The sequence below is a fragment of the Copadichromis virginalis genome, linkage group LG11 (assembly GCF_057382275.1).
Source record: "Copadichromis virginalis isolate Kocher_CV1m ecotype Utaka linkage group LG11, C_Virginalis_male_GT1.1, whole genome shotgun sequence".
Classification (NCBI taxonomy): domain Eukaryota; kingdom Metazoa; phylum Chordata; class Actinopteri; order Cichliformes; family Cichlidae; genus Copadichromis; species Copadichromis virginalis.
The window spans coordinates 29,461,544-29,479,967 of NC_140628.1; the positions used below are offsets into that span (position 1 = coordinate 29,461,544).

The window sequence follows — 18,424 nt, forward strand, 5'->3', positions numbered from 1 at the left end:
GGCAAGTGAAGAAAAAAGAAAACAACTTTCAAACACAGGAAAGCAAACCATAACATCTTAATACTTTTTACTATTACTCAGTTAACCCTATCAATTTTTTTGCTGCTTAAAGTGTCATTTTCTATTTTCTATACCTATACACATTTACCAGACTAAGAAAGGCTGTTCATGGTAACCACAGCTTTGAAAATGCTCTGTAGGAAGAGACCACATACACACTGACTCAGTCAAATGAATTTAATCATGTAATCAGGAAAATGTGACATGAATTCATTAAACTATTTTTCACAGAAAAGTTTCACAGAAAACTTTGTGTCATTATAAACTGATCATAATGTAATACTCTAAACTCAGTTTAATTTAATCCAAACATTTAAACATTAAAGCCTTTGAGAGTTGCACAAATCGTATTTGGTTTTTAAGGCAGGATGTCCGTGTATCCTCAGGAGACCATGAGTCCTCATATGGGGACATTACATTTGGGCTTTTCTGCTTTGTTCTGCTCATTAAAGTTTTTTAAACTTTGGTTAAATTAAAGGGACTTTATTGTGCTGTAAAATAAACTCACTGTTCCCATGAAGACATGCTTTCTGTTCAGAGATGATGTTCAGTTTTTTCTGTTTTCTGTTTTGTATCAGGCTCAGCCAACACCAAATAGCTAAGAGAATTTAAGAAAATGCATCTTAAACAAGTGCCTTGGCCTTAAAAGAGGTTAAAAACAGTAATTTAAAAATGTTGATAGTCCTATTTGACTTTTTCATTCACTTTCTGTAAACCTTTGGGTTCTTAGCCCATATGATTCTACCAGTCTCACTCCTTTTACTGGTGTTTTATAGGCCATACAAGCAGCCTTTACATGCAACCTTCAGCAGAACTTGTGAATGCTATGCTGGACTTTTTAAACACTGTCTGTTTGAATGTCTTGATAATGGATAAAGAGTTTGTATAGCATTAAGCATTTATAGTCATGTTTTCTAATTCCTACTGTAAAAAATTACGTTTCTGCACTGGGAACTTGAATGTTATTTTCGTCTTTAAGCATGAAGCGCTAAAATAGATAACTGTTTATATTACATATGACCTTAAATCCACAAATCCTGTAACATGGCATCTCTCTGTAATCACTGTTGCCTGTTTCTGCATTCTGGTCCTACAAGTCAAACTGTTTATTTAAGGGTTGATGTTTTACTGAAACACGTTTAACAGCAAAATGGTGATTATAATCATTTTTATGTGACTGATCACGTAGGAACCCAAATAATGCTGCTGTCTACACACTTCAAGGCAAACAAGGACATGCCTTCTTTGAGCTGTCCTGATTTTGAGGAACTTGTTTGTGAGGTAAACTTCATTTTGAATGACAGTGGCCACAAACACGTCTGGCAGAGTCAAAGGAAAGGAAAAAACATTCTGTTGTTGAAAACCACAAAGAGAATGACCCCCAGTAAAGGGCAGTTATAGTCAGGTTTTCATATGAATAAGCACATTTTTCTTCTGTTGCAAGCAATAACTGTGAATGATTAAACTGCTTGTTGGGATCGTGTGCCATATGATACAGTTAACTGTCTGCCTCTGACCCTTCCTGTTAGCCATCACCTCCCCGCCTGCCTCCTTCTTCTAATAAATTCAAAGGGGGCTTTGAGCGGAGCTGACCCCCCTAGTGAAAGTGCCATAGAGCAACTCCAGATGTGAACATCTTCCCTCTCTTTCTCTCCTCCTCTCTGTCTCCCACACTCTCCCACTTCCACCACCCGCCCTCCCCCAGGCAGCTACGAGTTTTCCATTTCCTTTTTTGGTGAAAAAATCTGGAACAGAGGCAGGGAGGAGGACATTTCGCCAACGCCGATAGGAGAGTGTATCTGGAGGTCTGTGTATTTGTGCTTCATCAAGGCAATGAAACAGTCGACTCAGCATAAACACGGGTGCATGTATATCCATTCAGGGACATACACACAAATTTGCACCCGTGCTCCATTTTTCACACGCACATGCGAGCACACACACATTCACACACCTACACACACACACATACACACAAATATTTTGAAAATATCAGAAAATTAAAGGCATACACTTTTCACTCTTTTATTACCTACGTCTGGTTTGTCTCTACCATTTTCTCGCACTCACACTTTCATGCTCGACTACTCATTCCCCTGACTTTACACACACACATACACAGAGATATTTTCTTCCTAGAAAGACATTTGCCAAAGTGGGGAGGTTTCTGGTTTACAGAGTAAACACAAGTTCACAGAAATCTTCATACATAATGACCACAATGATGCACAGAATATAAACATAGAAAATATAAAAACTGCTAAGAAACATCAAAATCTGTGTGAATTTATTTAACAAGTCTTCAAAATAAAACTAAGCATTCAGCCATATCAATTTTCATCTGAGTTACAGGTATGTTCATAGTTTTAATCCTGATGGCCTATTCTCCATCTTAAAATGTATATTTGCCAACTCTGACTCACCAGCATCAAAGCTGAAATAATGAAATTATTAAGGTATTTTTTAATAGAATTTTCACAAGTGTATCAAACAAACTTACAATGAAAAAAACAAACAATAACAGCTTCAACAGAAACAAAATAATTAGTGTGGCCAATCACGGCAGGCTGCCACAGCCTGCCACACACAACAGTAATGTTGATGTTTCAGCTTCTTTTAGGTTATTAATGCTGGCTCTTTGTAGAATGATTATATATCTATATATAGATATATATCTATATATATATATATATATATATATATATATATATATATGTATAAAGAATTATTAAAACAACTAAAAAAGGAAATAAGATAAAATGTTATGTAAAAAGTGTCATTGCAAAGCTCAATATAAGCAGATACAAGACAAAAAATGCTCTGTATTTCTTGTGCCTTGTCCTCATAACAGCAAGTAACAGCTACAGGGAGGCAAAGTGAATGTTTTTATGTGCACGTACATATCTTACCCAAAGTGCAAATAATTTGGAGTGAATAATAAGAACCGACTACAATAATAAACATATGCTCAGCTTTTCATGTTCTCTCATTCGTATTTTACCATTTACAAAAAAATGTCTAATTCTTTAAAATGTCCCACCTCTTTCTGGATCATTATATACAGTAAATTGTTAAGTTGAACAAAGAAAGACATACAATAGAGAAAGGCAACTGACACGTGAGGAAAGGAAACATTCAAAATGCATAAAACTGCAGTTATAAGAGCATTAAAACAGTAACTCCATTACACTTTTAAAATACTGACTGCAAGTTTCATCTACTATACTGTATCAGTGTTTGGTGTCTTTTCTTCAGAGTATGATTTCTACCTGAAGTTACATTATTGATGGAAAAAAATGTTTTACACAGTTACAAGCAATTCGCACTTATAATAATAAGGCACTCCATGAACAAAATCTATTTAAAAATTTTTTTTTTAACTTTGTGAGGGTTCATGCAAACAATGCAGCATCAAAACAGGATTTTGGACACCAGCTTTTAGATTAGAATCTGACATAGACGGGACATTGAGTAACTGATGTCTTATATAAAGAAATTGACCTGAGGCAGTATGTGTTAGCCTGTGTTTCCTGTCTTGGTAATTACTCAGGGTTCTTGCCATAATAAAGAGTAAGTTGAGGGAAAGGTGGGATTTTAAGAAATGAATGCTCTATAGGCTGGTGTGGCAGTCACGGCATAAGATTCTGTCGCCATCAGGGAAAAACCCAGCACCAACAAGCGAAACAGAGCACTGCGAGCAGGTGAAACACGGCTGATGCCACTGACGATCTTCAAATGAGATGTACTTTCCTCCTCCAAAGCCTGAAGAGCAAGGAAAAACAAATTGACTGCTGAAAGTTGATACTTGAAAATAAAATATCAGTTTTTTGACACTAAATTATCCTGACATTTTTTTTGTCTATAACAGGGGTGTCAAACATAAGGCCCGGTGGACAGCATCGGCCAGGCAAAGACTCCAATATGGCCCAGGGTTAGGAAGGCTTTCAGAAATGTTAACGACGAGTGGATACATTTTGAATTTTTTACTGTTTTCAAAAGTTTCATCACCAGACCAATGGTCATTTATACTACAGCAGGGTAGTTAGGTAATAGATAAAAAAATTACATGATAGAAAAGTTCATGTTTTTCGCTATTATTTACTATATAAATTTATATAAATATATATTTTTTAATATTTGAAATTGTATTTTTTTGTATATCTGAGGGAATAAATGTTAAACGTCTTCATAAGTTAGTGATTAGTTTCAGGTCTTCAATGCATTCAACACTATTTTTTGCCATAAATTCTCTGTATCTACCCTCTGTGGTCCAAGCAGTCTTCCATACCATACTGAAATTCAATGTATGTAGTGTAGAAAGGTAGCACTACAAGTATATTCACAAATCAAGATAGTGATGTATACACCGTGATGCATTCTTGCCTGTGATGGGTTTGCTGCAGGCCTCACACTTCTTGGCGTACAGGTTTCCAAAGCACTTGAGGCAGTAAGGGCTGTCATCCCGGGAGGTGAAGTGCTGACCTGCCAGCTGGGTCTTACAGCTGGTGCACACAAAACACTCCTTATGCCACGGCTCATCACGATAGGTCACTCCACCTTTGGTCAGAGTCTTAAAAAAAGATCAAGGGTCATGTGGAAATCTGTCACACTACTGCAGAGATTTAATACAACTCATTTTTAACTCATTTTTTGAAGTGTGGCAGTTTACCAGTTTCTCAAACTGTAATAAGTCTTTATAACAATGTGGCAGCTTTGCTGACCTTTTTACAGCGTGTGCAACGTGGAGCAAACTTGTCCTCGTAGCAGGCCACACAGTAGTGCTCATCCTTGTCAGGAATGAAGGACTTTGAGCCAATCGGCTGTGAACAGCTGTGACAGATGAAACAGCCCTCATGCCAAGTCGAACCTGCATACTCGAGTTTTCTTGTGCCTACAGTAACAGAAGAATGGAAACAAGAGACAGAAAATGAATGATGGAAAGAATGAATATAAAAGTGCTAAGCTTGCATCATCTACACGTCTTTATAGGATAGTTACGATCATTTTGGTATTTTTTGTGGTTTTATTAAAATAGGAAATAAAACAGTTGAATTGCATGAAGACATATAAATCCATTTTGTTTCACTAAGATTTATTTTTCATCATAATACCACAGCCCCCATACTTCTCTCCTACAACTGGAAACTGGTGGCAGGCCTTAAAAGAAAAGGGATAATGCCATTTCTCCCTCTGTGTCCTCAACCAATCCATCTTGTATTCCACAGCTGTTGAGATTTTCATTATACTGGTTGGTTTATTCTACAGTGACGCAGTGGTTTGTGTTGGGCTGACATCTTGCATTACTGCTAACGTTTCCTCGCCTTAGGGTATATGTGCTGTTGTGATCTCTAATCAAAAACACTGAAATCCCCAGCAAAATCTTTCCAGATTAGAAACTGACATTAATAACTGTGGCTCAAGAAGCATAATATTAACTGATAGACATGCCTATTTGACAAAAACAATAAAAGTGAACATGCTAAAATAGAATTCTGTTTTTCTTTCTTTTTTTTTTTAGAAGAGAAAGCATTTCAAAAGAATAGCAATAAGCTTTAAAAACGTTATAAACAGGCAGTAAGTTTATAACAAAGCACGAAATCTCTGCACAGAAAGCCGAATTTCTAAAGAATGCTTTCTGCATGTAGTCTAAAGTCAGTATTCTTTAAATAGTCTCTTGACTCTACAGGCCCTCTTGATCTTACACCACAAAACTACTGTGTACTCTGCTTATTACAGTACACGTTTACAGTACACTTCCATAAATGGATTTCCCATATATGTGAGATGCAATCAAAAACTTTCACTTACAGCACAGGGATAAAAGGATTTCAATTTGGTTAACGTTTCATTCAAGGTCGTGTCCTTGAGCCATACACTGCTACGTTTTGATCACTCGCTTGAAGCTCTGTTTTGACTAGTCGCAGGCGTAGATTTGTGATACACACTGGATTTCCTCCAGCCTGTCAAAACAGCGACCCTTCAAGTTGCAAGTAACTAAAAGTGGTGAGTAGGGTGAGAGGTGAGTGAAGATTGTGCCCTTGTAGGACAGTTGTGTGTGCTGTAGTTCATTTGCACATAACGTCCTTGCTCAGACGTCTCAAAGGACTGGCATGGCTGTGCAGAGCCTTTGCACAATTTTGCAGACTGTCATCTATATGCTGTAACTGATTACTGTCACCAGGTGGCAGAGTCAAAAATGTGTGGAAGAACCAGTCTGTGGGCTGTTCTTGTGATGCTGTTGATCCTTCAGCCAGCCATGGAGAAGATTGATGTTATAACATGCAAAGAGTTAAAGTGAAACCAAGCATTCAAAACAAAACAACTGCAGCCAGTGTCTGGGCTTTTTCACGCTACTGTTTTGATCTTTGGTATTATTTTGTTCTTTTTTCATGCTTCTGTCTCCCCTTTGCAGTGAATGCTCCCTTTCCTGCCCAGCTCCACTTTTCAACCAATCAGCATTCGATCTGCACACAGCATCATCTTTGCTGAGCCATGCACTGTTGTCGTTTTGAGGACTGCACATCAGCGCATCTCTGTAGAGATAATCGAATACTCACGCAAATGAGCACAAATACAGTACCATGAATCCCATTTTAAGACAGTAGAACTGGGCACTCTCAGTCTGATCTTATGGGAAAATTTCCCAGTGTGCCTGACCTGATGCACTGCTCTTCAGGCTTGAAAACTCCAAGCTCGTCTACTGGAAATACTATTTGGTGTCTGAGTTTATAGCCAGAGACCAAAAACTCAAAATGATATCAGTTAGCTTAGGTAAAAGTTAAATCACTTAAACTTTGTGGTGTTTTTTTAGGTGAAGCAGAACATATCTTGTATGTTTTGTCTGTCTGAAAAATAGAAAAGAACTTATGCAAGACTTCAGTCGCCACAACAACAGAAACACTAAATGATTTTCAGAAGTGAAGAAGAGGACCATTGTCTGCGACTGCACAACAACATCTGGTTGATGATCTTTGGCAATGGAATAATTTCAGTACTTTTATCAGAACAATCTTGATAACCAAAACAGTTCCTGTGGAATCTTTATACTGATTCAGTGTAAACTGTGCTTTTCTCCTCAAGTCGCTAGCACTAAGGCTATCATTCAGCTATTACACAATGATAAGTATGCTTCTGTTTTTTACAGGTGTTTATGTTATTTGATGACAAATGATGGCAACTGGACGCACAAAAATGAAACAGGATGAAGTAAGTGTCCCTGTAAATTTGTCTTACATAATACTGAATAAAAAAGAGGAGTAATTGGGGGAAGCCAAAGTCTTCCTTGAATTATTTGTAGATTATGAGGGCTGATAAAGATAGTACCGGGGACTGGAATTTGCAGCTTTCTCTACTGATATGATCAGTTTACTTCCAGTCTGTCAGCCATTGGGATCTAGTTTAAACATGTCAATACAAGCAGACTATTCAAGCCTCGTCTTTGCCTCTTTATCATTGGTCATCCTTTTTTCTAAATCCATCCTGTTTCGCCTTTTTCTATAATTTTGACTTTACACTTTTCATTTGACCCTGCTTTCTGGAGTTTACCATCTTACAGTTCTTTTAAAATGATGTGCCTATATTTTAACTTTTCAATTTGAAACAAGTGGAATACATAAAAATAAAAGGAGGGACAAGGAGGAGGGGGTTAGTAAGGTATCATATTTTATGACAATGTTTTTCTGTTTTATTGAATTTCATCTTATGGCTCGGCTCATGTTTCAAAATGCCCCACAACTTTACTTTTCTAAATGCCACTGGAAGCATACTTCATACAGACACAAAAAATAAAAACTGTAAACTGTTACAAACAAAATTTAGAAAAAAGACTATAATGCACATTTCATCTTCAAAGTCCCTTTGCACAGAAACATTGCAGCATCCACACATACCTGGCATGACAATCTTGTCACAGGCTACACACTTGGAGGAGAATTCATTACAGTAGCAGTCATTGCAGAGCAGTGCATCATCCTGGCTAGTGAAGGGTTCATCTGCCAGAGAGCGATCGCAGCGGAAGCAACGGAAGCAGTGCTCATGGTAATGCCGGTCTTCATAAAAGAGTTCCTGGCAGCAGAGCAAAGAAAAGGCAAGGACACTGAAAGTCATTTCATACACTTACAAATGTGTCCAAGAAATGAAGTGACATTTCCAGGCATATAAACTAAGGGGATAACAAAAATACTAAAAAACAATTTGTGTTTATAGCATGAGCATTGAGGAGTTTAGTCCTGGGCTAGGTCAAATGTCTGTATATGCAGTGACAAGTAGGTTGCACATGTGCATGACTGTGATTTTATTGGTCAGGCATGTGGAGTGAATTCATTGTATACAGGGCTTTAAGCCAGGAAAATGCTGGCTTTATTTTTCATTTACCCCTCTTAAGGGTGTTGATAACTGAATGGAATGTTTTAGCTAAGTAAACTATCAAGCACTGTGTCATAACTCCACTTATTTGACTCCATTATGGACCATATTGGCTTTAGCTGATCCACTTCATATTAGTGTTTTCCACTGAGGGAGGATTACATTTTAACTTGATTGTGGGGAAGAAATAGACATTGCCTAATGCTGCATTTTTACTATCTCAAAATTAGTTAGTTGGCATTTATGGACTTCTGTGGAAATTACCTGCATAATTGCTTGTTAAATTAGCCTCTACAATGTCTTGCTACGCAAAATATATAGATCACGCCTCGTTTACTATGAATTATGCATCATTAACATGACATAACTTCTGTTTTAGCCATTCAAAGCCATGTCCAAACACTGTAAAAATGGCATAAAGCTCATTGGAGTAGTTCTTTTGTGTGATTTATCTTTGTTTAAACAGTTAATACAAAGTCCACACTGTGGAAAGAGGTAGATCATTATTAGTAGTTTATTACATAAGGAAATCCTATATATACAATCATGTTTTTATCTTTTTATAACAACTATCGAATGCTTTTCAACTGCAAATCTAAAAAAATATTTCACTTGTTACTCTTGTTGTCGAGCACATAGCTGATTGCATGTTGGGTCACGTTGAAATGGATGCCTTACCCTTGCGTCATGGCCAATCAGTTCTTTGCACTCGTCACATGTGTTCGAGAACAAGGTGTCATAGCAGGGGATGCAGTAGGGGCTGTCATTAGACTGGATGTACTTGCGGCCATACAGCGATTCTTTGCAATTGTCACAGTCAAATCGGTCAGTCATCGTAATTTCCTAAAATAGAGAAAAGATGCATTCAGGTCATCAATGATTCTAAAGTAAAATGCTAAAAAGCAAAAGTGAGAACAAACAATAAAATCACAAGAGAAGGGAACAAGGAGGGAGCGTGCTCAAGAATGATTCAATCACCTTTTCCATCACAGCAGCCGAACATCAGTGTAGACTTTCACTGCCAATATTTATGCTGTAAATACTTCAGCTTGTACCAGCAATGGAGCTGAGCTCAAACAAAATACACAGCGCAAGTGGGAGCAAGTGGAAAGAGACGCAGGGAAAGGAGTGAGGGAGGGAGTTAGAGCAGTTCAAAATGCCTTTTAACGTTTTATTACTGTGTGATGAAAGTGTGTGGTAGGTGCAGAGGGAAGGGGGCAAAAGAGGGAGCTGTCACTTGCTGTCTTTGAGTAAAACACCTTCCTGTTTCTATGAAGCGCAAGCTAACGAGTAAAACGCCAAACTGAACAACCTCTGCTGCGATTATGACAGAAAGACGTAGTATATCTGCGCACATCACATGAAATCCACGTGCGTGTAAATATTTATGATGCAAGGTTTTTTTTTTGTATATAGCATGGACCACCAACAGATACAGAAATCTGGTGAAGCGTTTGAAAGTGTGTTTGTGTGTGTATGTCTGAACACAACTGCTCAGCAAGTGGCTTCCTTGCAGGACAAGATGCAGCTACAGTGTGTGCCTTATAGATAATAGGCAGTAACTGTCTATGAATATGGTTTCCGTTGTACGAAAGCACCCTTGATCATGACTGAGTGAACAACAAAGTGACAGAACAACATTGTGTGAGCATTATGGTAACAGTATCAGGTTGCCAAAACATTACAACATGGCTGGAGAAAAGCCCAGTGATAAGCTATACCGCCCTCTGGCAGGCTCTAGTGCTGGCTATTCATTCCCACCACCCAGTAACAACAATCATCGTTGATAAGACAATCAATCAAACTTTAAACTGCTCCATTGCTGCCTGTCTTACACCCACACCCTTAGAAAAACACCCACGGCTGCATGCACACAAGCATATTACACACAAATCCCAAAGGAGGCGTGTAAGTACACATACTGACATTTTTTGTACCAAAGGGGGAAAAAAAGAACAAAGCCAAGTCACACAGGATCCACCATCAAAGAAAAAAATAGTCTCAGCCTCTCAAGTTTCAACCGTCTCTGCCGCTTTGGACATGTGTATGAACGGGCGCACATCACTACACTGCCATGTCACTCTAATTTAATGACTGAATGTCTTAAATTCTGGGGCTTATGCGAAAAGATCAGAATAAGCAGCTGTGGTTCTGTTGTGTTTTAACACTATATTTATGTACATTTGATACACCATCCATCTAAGAAACGGCTGCCATTGGCCCACATAACTACAACGTCAGGATTAGATCAGCAAAGTATAAAGCTCAAAAGCAGCACTGCGACCTTAATATTATCTGCACGTCACGTTAACATACCTGGCACTGCTTTCCAGGCAAACGTACGGGATGAGGCATGACTCACAAAGCCAGAGAGTCAGTGCTATGACGTCTGATATCAGATTAAATTTCCACAGCAAATCACACACGTATTTATTGCCTGTTTCATATTCATACATGATCTGTCCATTATGATAATAAAGTATATAGAAGTTGTTAAAGTAGAGAAGTGAGATGTTTACACTTCGATTCCTTAAAGAGTACTAAACAGTCTGCCTTTTTTTTTTTTAGGTTTGTCTAGTTTCCCTGTCTAAAAACTAGTTTAGGGTTAAGTATCCAAAGAACTCAGTGGAGCACAGATGAACATTAGAAGTAATTGCAAAATTTTCCAGAACCAAGTACAAATATATTGCATGTAATACTTCAAGAATCAGAACAAAGGCTGTTTTTTTTTACTCCCAGGACTTTTAGTGTTACAGTGAAGTGATTTACTTCAAATACCAATCCAAAGCCTAAAATGAAGTTCTAACAGCACAGACTCTCACAGAGAGGGGCATGACGTCAGTGCACTGACCCTGCAGTGATGGCTTAAGATGTGACTGCATGCAGAAATTGTTGGCCACTAATCAAAAGAGAAGAGAAGAGAAGAGAAGAGAAGAGAAGAGAAGAGAAGAGAAGAGAAGAGAAGAGAAGAGAAGAGAAGAGAAGAGAAGAGAAGAGAAGAGAAGAGAAGAGAAGATGGTGAGACAGCCGCAGTGAACTCTACTCTGAAAGTCAGTTCTCACAGGGAGAGGGCTGTGTATCTACTACTGTATATACTAGCTTTCTGGCAGAGTTCCATTGCCTTTGTGTACAGTACCAAGTGACTAAAAGCCCCACTCTGGGTTAATAATGTTCAAAAATACCAGAAGTGTGACTGAACTCATTCCCCTGGGAAAAGTGTGGGCTTTTCAGGAAAATCGCCACTGAATCGACATAGGCCCAAAATTATTGCCGAAAGTTCAAATATAGTGCTTCTTCAGAAAGAGACTTTAGGCAGACAACGATGCATACCATTCTCTAGATTTTCAAAGCAACATTCGTTTCAGCAGCGGGGTCGGTGAAGTTGATTCTGCAGGAATGTCACAGTCATATTTAGAATAAACTTGTACGAGTTAAGTTTAAAAATGGTATTGTTTGAGAGCTGACAGTCAACTGTCATCTTAAAACTCTCTCAAAAACATTTGAGACACAGGGGTCTCTAATGTTTTGCCCTTAGTTTCTAGTACCATTATCAACCAAACTCTCAGTCACCCCAAAAAATAAAATCTAATAAATTTCTGTAAAATGAATTGCAAATTCATACTATGCCAAGGATGAACTTGCAATAATTGCTCTTGCTCTAACCACATATCAAAACGCAACTATAGAATTATAGTTGGGTTTAAACTTGCTACAAACAGACCTTCAGACTTGTTTTCGTATATCAGGCTATAAGATAGCAGAAGAATGCCAAGGCCACATTCTAATAGTCATTACAGCCATCCATGATTGGCATCAGGAGGTCAAGTTCAGGGTCAGTTGTGAGACACCACAAAGCAACAGACCAACCAGAGCATGCAGACTGTATCCTGTTGCTGAGCAACATAGTCATGGTTGGTCACTGAAGAGCTAGCAAACACCCTGTCCAGTCCCACAGGCAGGCCTGTTAATCCCCAGCCCAAACTTTGCATATGCTCTGGTTAATTCCAAATGAACAGTCACACAGCCTGCTGGGAACAAATGTGCGAAATCTGTCCCTTGTCCTCTGCAGCTTATCTGGAGAACATGTTTGTAAAATATCTCCTGACATCATGCTACACCAACTGGGGACAGAGATCATCTTGACCACAGAAAGCAGATGGCTGTGTATGATCTGTAATAAACACTCCTATAGTTATTTATATATGTAAAGATATATACATATACTCCACATTAACAGAGAAACTACTGAATCAATTTTCAGCAACAAGAATGAGAAAAACACATTTTATGACTATTTTATTAAACAGTTAATGGGGAAATGTCACATATCAAAGATTAATAATAGTGCCAGTGCAGAAGCAGTGTGACTGGTTGGACCAAGATAAGCCAGCATGACAACTGGAGGAAATAGCATCACGGCCGTGGCACAGCAGTGACACTTTAGGAGCATATTTTAAAATTGTTCTGTTTAATTTTAAGGTGGAAATTACAGAAAAGTTGTGGTTACATTGTAATATGAGGCATGCATGCAATAAAGTAGTTAAGAAGAAGCCATTTAAGCATAAGAGCAACTGCTGTTTGTTATTGTAGGTCTGTGTTTATACGTCCTTTGTGACATGTGTGCTTTTAAATCCAAGTGGATACTTGTAATGTGTGGATTTTACTGTGGAGAGTAAAGCCTGATTTACTTTGAAAAAGTAGTAGCAACAAAAGCCACTCAATCACTTTAACTGACTGAATCTTTCGGCAGTAAAAAGACTCACAAACTAGTTGGAGTGTGTTTTGTGCGGGTCACCTTCAAGTAGTACACCATCTATAAAGGTTCCAGAGACAGTGATGAAGTAGAAATGAAGCCCAAAAACAGATAATGAGCAAAGAGTGTGAGATAAAAAGCAAAATGCATGTTGTCTTACAAAAGTCTTACAATAAATTAGAGAAAAAGTGAAACAGCTGCATTTGGATAAACACATATGATCACATTGTGTCCTGTCTGCTGCCTGGACATCTTCCAAACACAGTAAGCCTTTTCTGGCTTTGAGATAGGAGAAATTTCAGTATATCGTTTTAGAGCCTACTTGAGCATATGAAAAATAAAGCACATTAGCAAGAAAAACACTTGTGAAAACAATTGTGTCTCCATCCAGTGGCTATATGAAAAGAGCCTGATGGAGATGAGTTCATTCATTCCAGTTCCTCAAAACCAAGGAAGAATTTCATTATGGTGACTAATGCAGTCAAAGTATGAATTGCACAATGAAGATTTCTTTTAATGGTTCAGAGCTTAGGTTTATGACACAATGTCACAAGAACTGCATTCTGTTTTCTTTTCAAGTGACTCGCAACTAGACCTTCTGGGAAAATGTTCCAAATCCACAAGTCACTCAACAAACGAAATCCCATCAGTATGGCTGTTTTTGTGAGGATCATTGAAAGTGGTCAGAAATATTTAGGTTGTAATAAAACAAAAACAGGGTTGGACTTTGCTATGTATTTGCTAAATTAGTCAGTTGTTTGGTGCGCTGTTCCTGTTGGCTTTCACTAGATCAGATAAATAAAGTCCAGCAATCAAAAGGACACACTGAGTCTTATCACAGGAAGAGAAGGAAATTGCTCATGAATGAGAGATAATGCTGCAGCTCTATTCAAAGACAGATGTGCTTATTTAAACAAGCATATAAGTGCTGGTTTTGGAAATACAAAAAAACACTTTAATTCTAGTGTTAAGCAACAACTTTGCTTACTTAAAAGTAGCAAAAAAATCCACCACAATGAACTGACAGTTTAGTCAAATATGCCGCTGTTTAGTGTAGCTGTTATGCAGACTCTTAGCAAGAAATCCAAACTGCAATCTCTGCAATAAACTCTGCAGTCATCAGAGTTTATTTGATGGGGTCGGCACCAAGCCACTGTTAAGATGCTATTGGTAGATAACCAGTGGCTCCACTAGATCTGTTGTCATTTTTGCACTCTGAAATCTTGGGCCACCCACATTCTCAGTACATTAGAGGAGCATCTGAATATAAAGGTACACAGAGACACTTTCTTCTGCTGAGTTTCTTTCAACAACATGGTTGAGAAAGATGTGGCAGGGCAGAGAGACGTAGATATGGTCTGGTGTGAGGTCACCTGAGACTGCTCTTCTGTGGAAGCATGGGTCAGACTTGACAACAGAGTACAGGGTGCAGGACCAGACACTGGAAGGCTAACCTGTTATTGCCTCTGAGCATTTAAACACCGCCTGGTGTGGAGTGGGAGGCGACAGAAGGCTCAAGTTAAAGCCAACATCATAAACATAAAGGAAGAAAATGAGTACCTGCAACAGCAAATGTCACCATGGCCTTTGTAATTTGTCCATTCTTGGCAGCTTTTAATGACCAGTGTGGGAAATGACTTAATGTCTTTTAATATTAGCCTTCAGTCTGTTGTGTTGTGCACAGAGCAGTATTAGGGAAAAGCTACAAGTGAATATCAGCTGGCTTGAAAGAACTGTATCTCAAACCTTCTGGAGTCCTTCATTAAAAGGATCTGACACAATGATTTATGTGTGTACAAAAGATAAACAAAAGCCCAGCACATACTGCACTTAATTTAGCTATACTTAAAACATAAATTTTTCACAGTCTGACAGTCACTTGGCCCAACTGAGAGTTGAGGACGTGTTAGCTAGAGGGCCTCCATGTGTGCATGGATCACAAAACTCCGTGAAGAAGAACCCAGCTGAAAATGCAATTGTCACACGTTACCGCTCCGTTTCCAGAAGCCAATCTCAATCCGAGTGTTCCACAATACTCCACCAACACCAAACAATAACATTACAATTACTTTAAATCATACAGTGCTGTCCCAACCACCATGAGGGAAAGCTTGGAAGTGAACTGAATCTGAATGTATTTTTGTACCACTGTGTGCAGATGGTCAAAAGGCTACATATTTGGCCTACATTTGTCTTCCTTTGAAGAAAAAAAAAATGCTGCCATACATTAGTGCCTCACATCTGGTTTGCATTGGAGGAACTATGCAGTTAACTCCTGTGTGCCAGTGGAGGTTTTGGAGAATCAATGCCTTGAGAATGCAGGAAAAGCGGCGTTTTTACTTTTTTTTATTTCTCTGTGCTGGTATTTAGATGGCATGGGGAAAACTAGAATGGGAGCGAGGACAAAGACAAAAAAAATGTAAAAGCTGGCAAGAAAGGTAAAAAAAAACTAAAACTTGACAGTCTGCTCTGTAGTTAATCTTTGAATATATTTAAAGGTGGAAAACAGTGTGGAGTGAGGAGAGGAAAGTAAGGAATTCAGAAACAATGGCGCTGAAAAGAATGTGTGATAAACAGCCAATTCACAACAAACGATTCAAAAAGTTGATTCCTGCAGAAAACAAAGGCAAACAACAAAGGGAAGCCAATAAAGGTGCTGAAAGATCTCAAGACAAAAATTCAGTTTTCTCAAAGTCTTACTCCTGCTTTGAATAGTTAAAATGAACAGAGTTGTTCTAAGCCTTCTATATAGCTTTCAGAGAGGATTTACCACGACCGTGTCTCTCTTTAAAGAAACACAGAGTTTAAAACCAAGAACCTGTTTCTCCAAAGTTTCCCATGGCAGATTTGTGCACAAGCATGGAAAGTCACTGTACTGCTATCTTCACATCCTCCCCGTCATCCCCAACCCTATGATCCACAGGATAGGGAATCCCTTTGAAATCTGAATCCTTCACAGTTTAGTGGAGAACCTTTTCAGTCACCTGCTTTGTAATGCTGTGCATAACATTTGAATAAATGTATTCCCATTTTTAACAGCCCTTCTTTACTCATGTATTCAGTGTGGCCACCCTAGTCTCCATTCAGATCTAAGGACAGAAGTATGCTTAGTGAGGTCAGGGTACTTCCACTTCCAAGCTGGGTGATTCATTTACTGGTTTGCAAGCCCCAGGAGAGGATGTTTTCACGAGACCATGCTCCAGAGGGGGAGGGGGGAGCCCTTTTGATACAATATCTTCAATGGCAAAACAAACGATATATATTTTTGTCTGTCTCTTTGTGCCTTTGTTTCATGAACAGTCAGATTCAGTAATGACCTGCTAACTAAACCAATTGCACAACATTTCTGAACTTTTCCCCATTAATCCCTTCATAAAGTTAAGAGTATCATACTCCATGCATGGGTTTTTGTGAGTTTTAACCTTAATAAATTGCACAAAGTCCTTTCCCCCCCTTGTTTTACACAGGTCCTACTTTGTATTTGAGGCAGGCACTTTTGACCTGTGTGCTGGTGTAGTTCTTCTTCCCACCAGCAAGAGTCGCTACAGTTCTTTCATGCCAAGATTTGTTTGTTATTAGCTGTAGAGTTAGTAATGCAGCACACTTTGAGAAAAGACTGACTCAGCATGTTGTTCAGATAAACATCTGCATCCATCCTCTTCGTTGTTTTACAGAAAGCATCGCTTGTGAGTATTTAAGTTGAACAAGAGTTAATGCAACTATATTGGCTATTATTTATGCACTTTTATGGTTAAAGGTGTACTGTATTCAGATTTACTTTCTTTCCAATGTTAGCTAGTTTAGCCAACTGATTTGCATTATCGTGTGAATATATAGGCTGAATATTGCTTATTTCTTCTGTTTGTAGTTTCACTCCGTTGATAATTGAAGGCAGCGTCAATAAAAGGGACGATACACCTGTCAGTTGTCGAGGAGTTTATCTATCTGCATAACTGTATCCAGTGTATCAGTGAGGGCAGAATAGTGAAAAAGCGTCCTTCTACAAGACAACCTTTGGATGTTACGTCAACTCAGCTACATCAACCATGTCTGAAGCAAGACAAGATAAAGCATCATCTGTCCGTTCAGAGAAATCATATGGGTCAAAAGGTACAAGTAGGTCATCTGCCAGTATGGCCGCCCTAAACGCTCGAGCCAAAGCTGAAGCAGCACGCAAAAGAGCTGAATACGCTAAAAAGGAAATCGAAATGCAAGTTAAGAAAGCAGAGCTTAAAGTAGAGGAAACACGTCTAGAGGCCACATTACAAGCCCTCCAACAAGAACGTGACGCGGAAGCGGCACACGCCGAAGCAATAGTTTTTGAAACAGCAGTCAATGATCTTGAAGAAGAACACGTGAGTGTACCTCAAAGGGTTGACACTTTGGAACGCACCTTTAACTATGTGAAAGACCAGCTCATCATCAAAGACAGCACAAGCCCAATTGGCCATACCGAGTATAATTCAATGCCTGCACCAAATGTCACATTCCTCACGCCAAAACAAGAGCCAACCAGGTCGGACACCTTAAAGGAATATGTCCTTCAACCTCTGAGTACTGACAAAGGAGAAAACGTTTCCCAGTCTCCGAAATTAATGCAGAAAATGTCACCAGGTACTTCACCGAGATTTGAACATAAGGTGAGCATGCAACAAGGAAACATTTCTGACATAGCCAGGTTTCTTGCAAGACGCGACTTACTCACCGGTGGCCTCCGAAGGTTCAGTGACAAGGCAGGAGATTACTGGGGATGGAAATCTTCGTTTGAGAATGCAATTTGTGACTTAAACCTAACGGCCAGTGAGGAACTGGATTTGCTGATTAAATGGCTTGGCACAGAATCAGTGCAATATGCATATCGTTTAAGAGCTGTGCATATTAACAATCCCTCTGAAGGACTTGCTAAGGTGTGGGAAAGATTAAATGAGTGCTACGGCTCCCCCGAAGCTATAGAGAACGCACTGCTCGACAGATTGGACCGTTTCCCAAAAATCTCATACAAAGATCCACAACTGTTGAGAGAACTACAGGACCTGCTCCTAGAAATAGATGCCGCAAAGAGTGAAGGTTACATTCCAGGTCTACTCTACCTCGATACAGCGAGAGGCATTAATCCAGTGGTGGAAAAACTCCCCTATGCTATGCAAGAAAAATGGATGAACTATGGTTCTAAATACAAAGAGGACCATTGCGTGTCATTTCCACCATTCTCTGCATTTGTGGCCTTCATCAGTAGAGAAGCAAAAA

At 38.9% G+C, this 18,424-nt stretch overlaps 1 protein-coding gene across 1 annotated transcript in view; it reads right to left on the reverse strand.

The window, feature by feature from the left end:
• Positions 1-2,325: 2,325 nt before the first annotated feature.
• Positions 2,326-18,424, reverse strand: part of fhl3a (four and a half LIM domains 3a) — a 34,843-nt gene continuing 18,744 nt past the window's right edge. The window contains exons 2-6 of the mRNA XM_085471910.1: positions 9,103-9,267; positions 7,950-8,124; positions 4,782-4,951; positions 4,444-4,630; positions 2,326-3,822 (exon numbers count right to left, since the gene is read on the reverse strand). Coding sequence (XP_085328036.1) covers positions 3,671-3,822; positions 4,444-4,630; positions 4,782-4,951; positions 7,950-8,124; positions 9,103-9,258 — 840 coding nt within the window. The 5' untranslated portion in view covers positions 9,259-9,267 and the 3' untranslated portion in view covers positions 2,326-3,670. The remainder of the gene's footprint in view (positions 3,823-4,443; positions 4,631-4,781; positions 4,952-7,949; positions 8,125-9,102; positions 9,268-18,424) is intronic.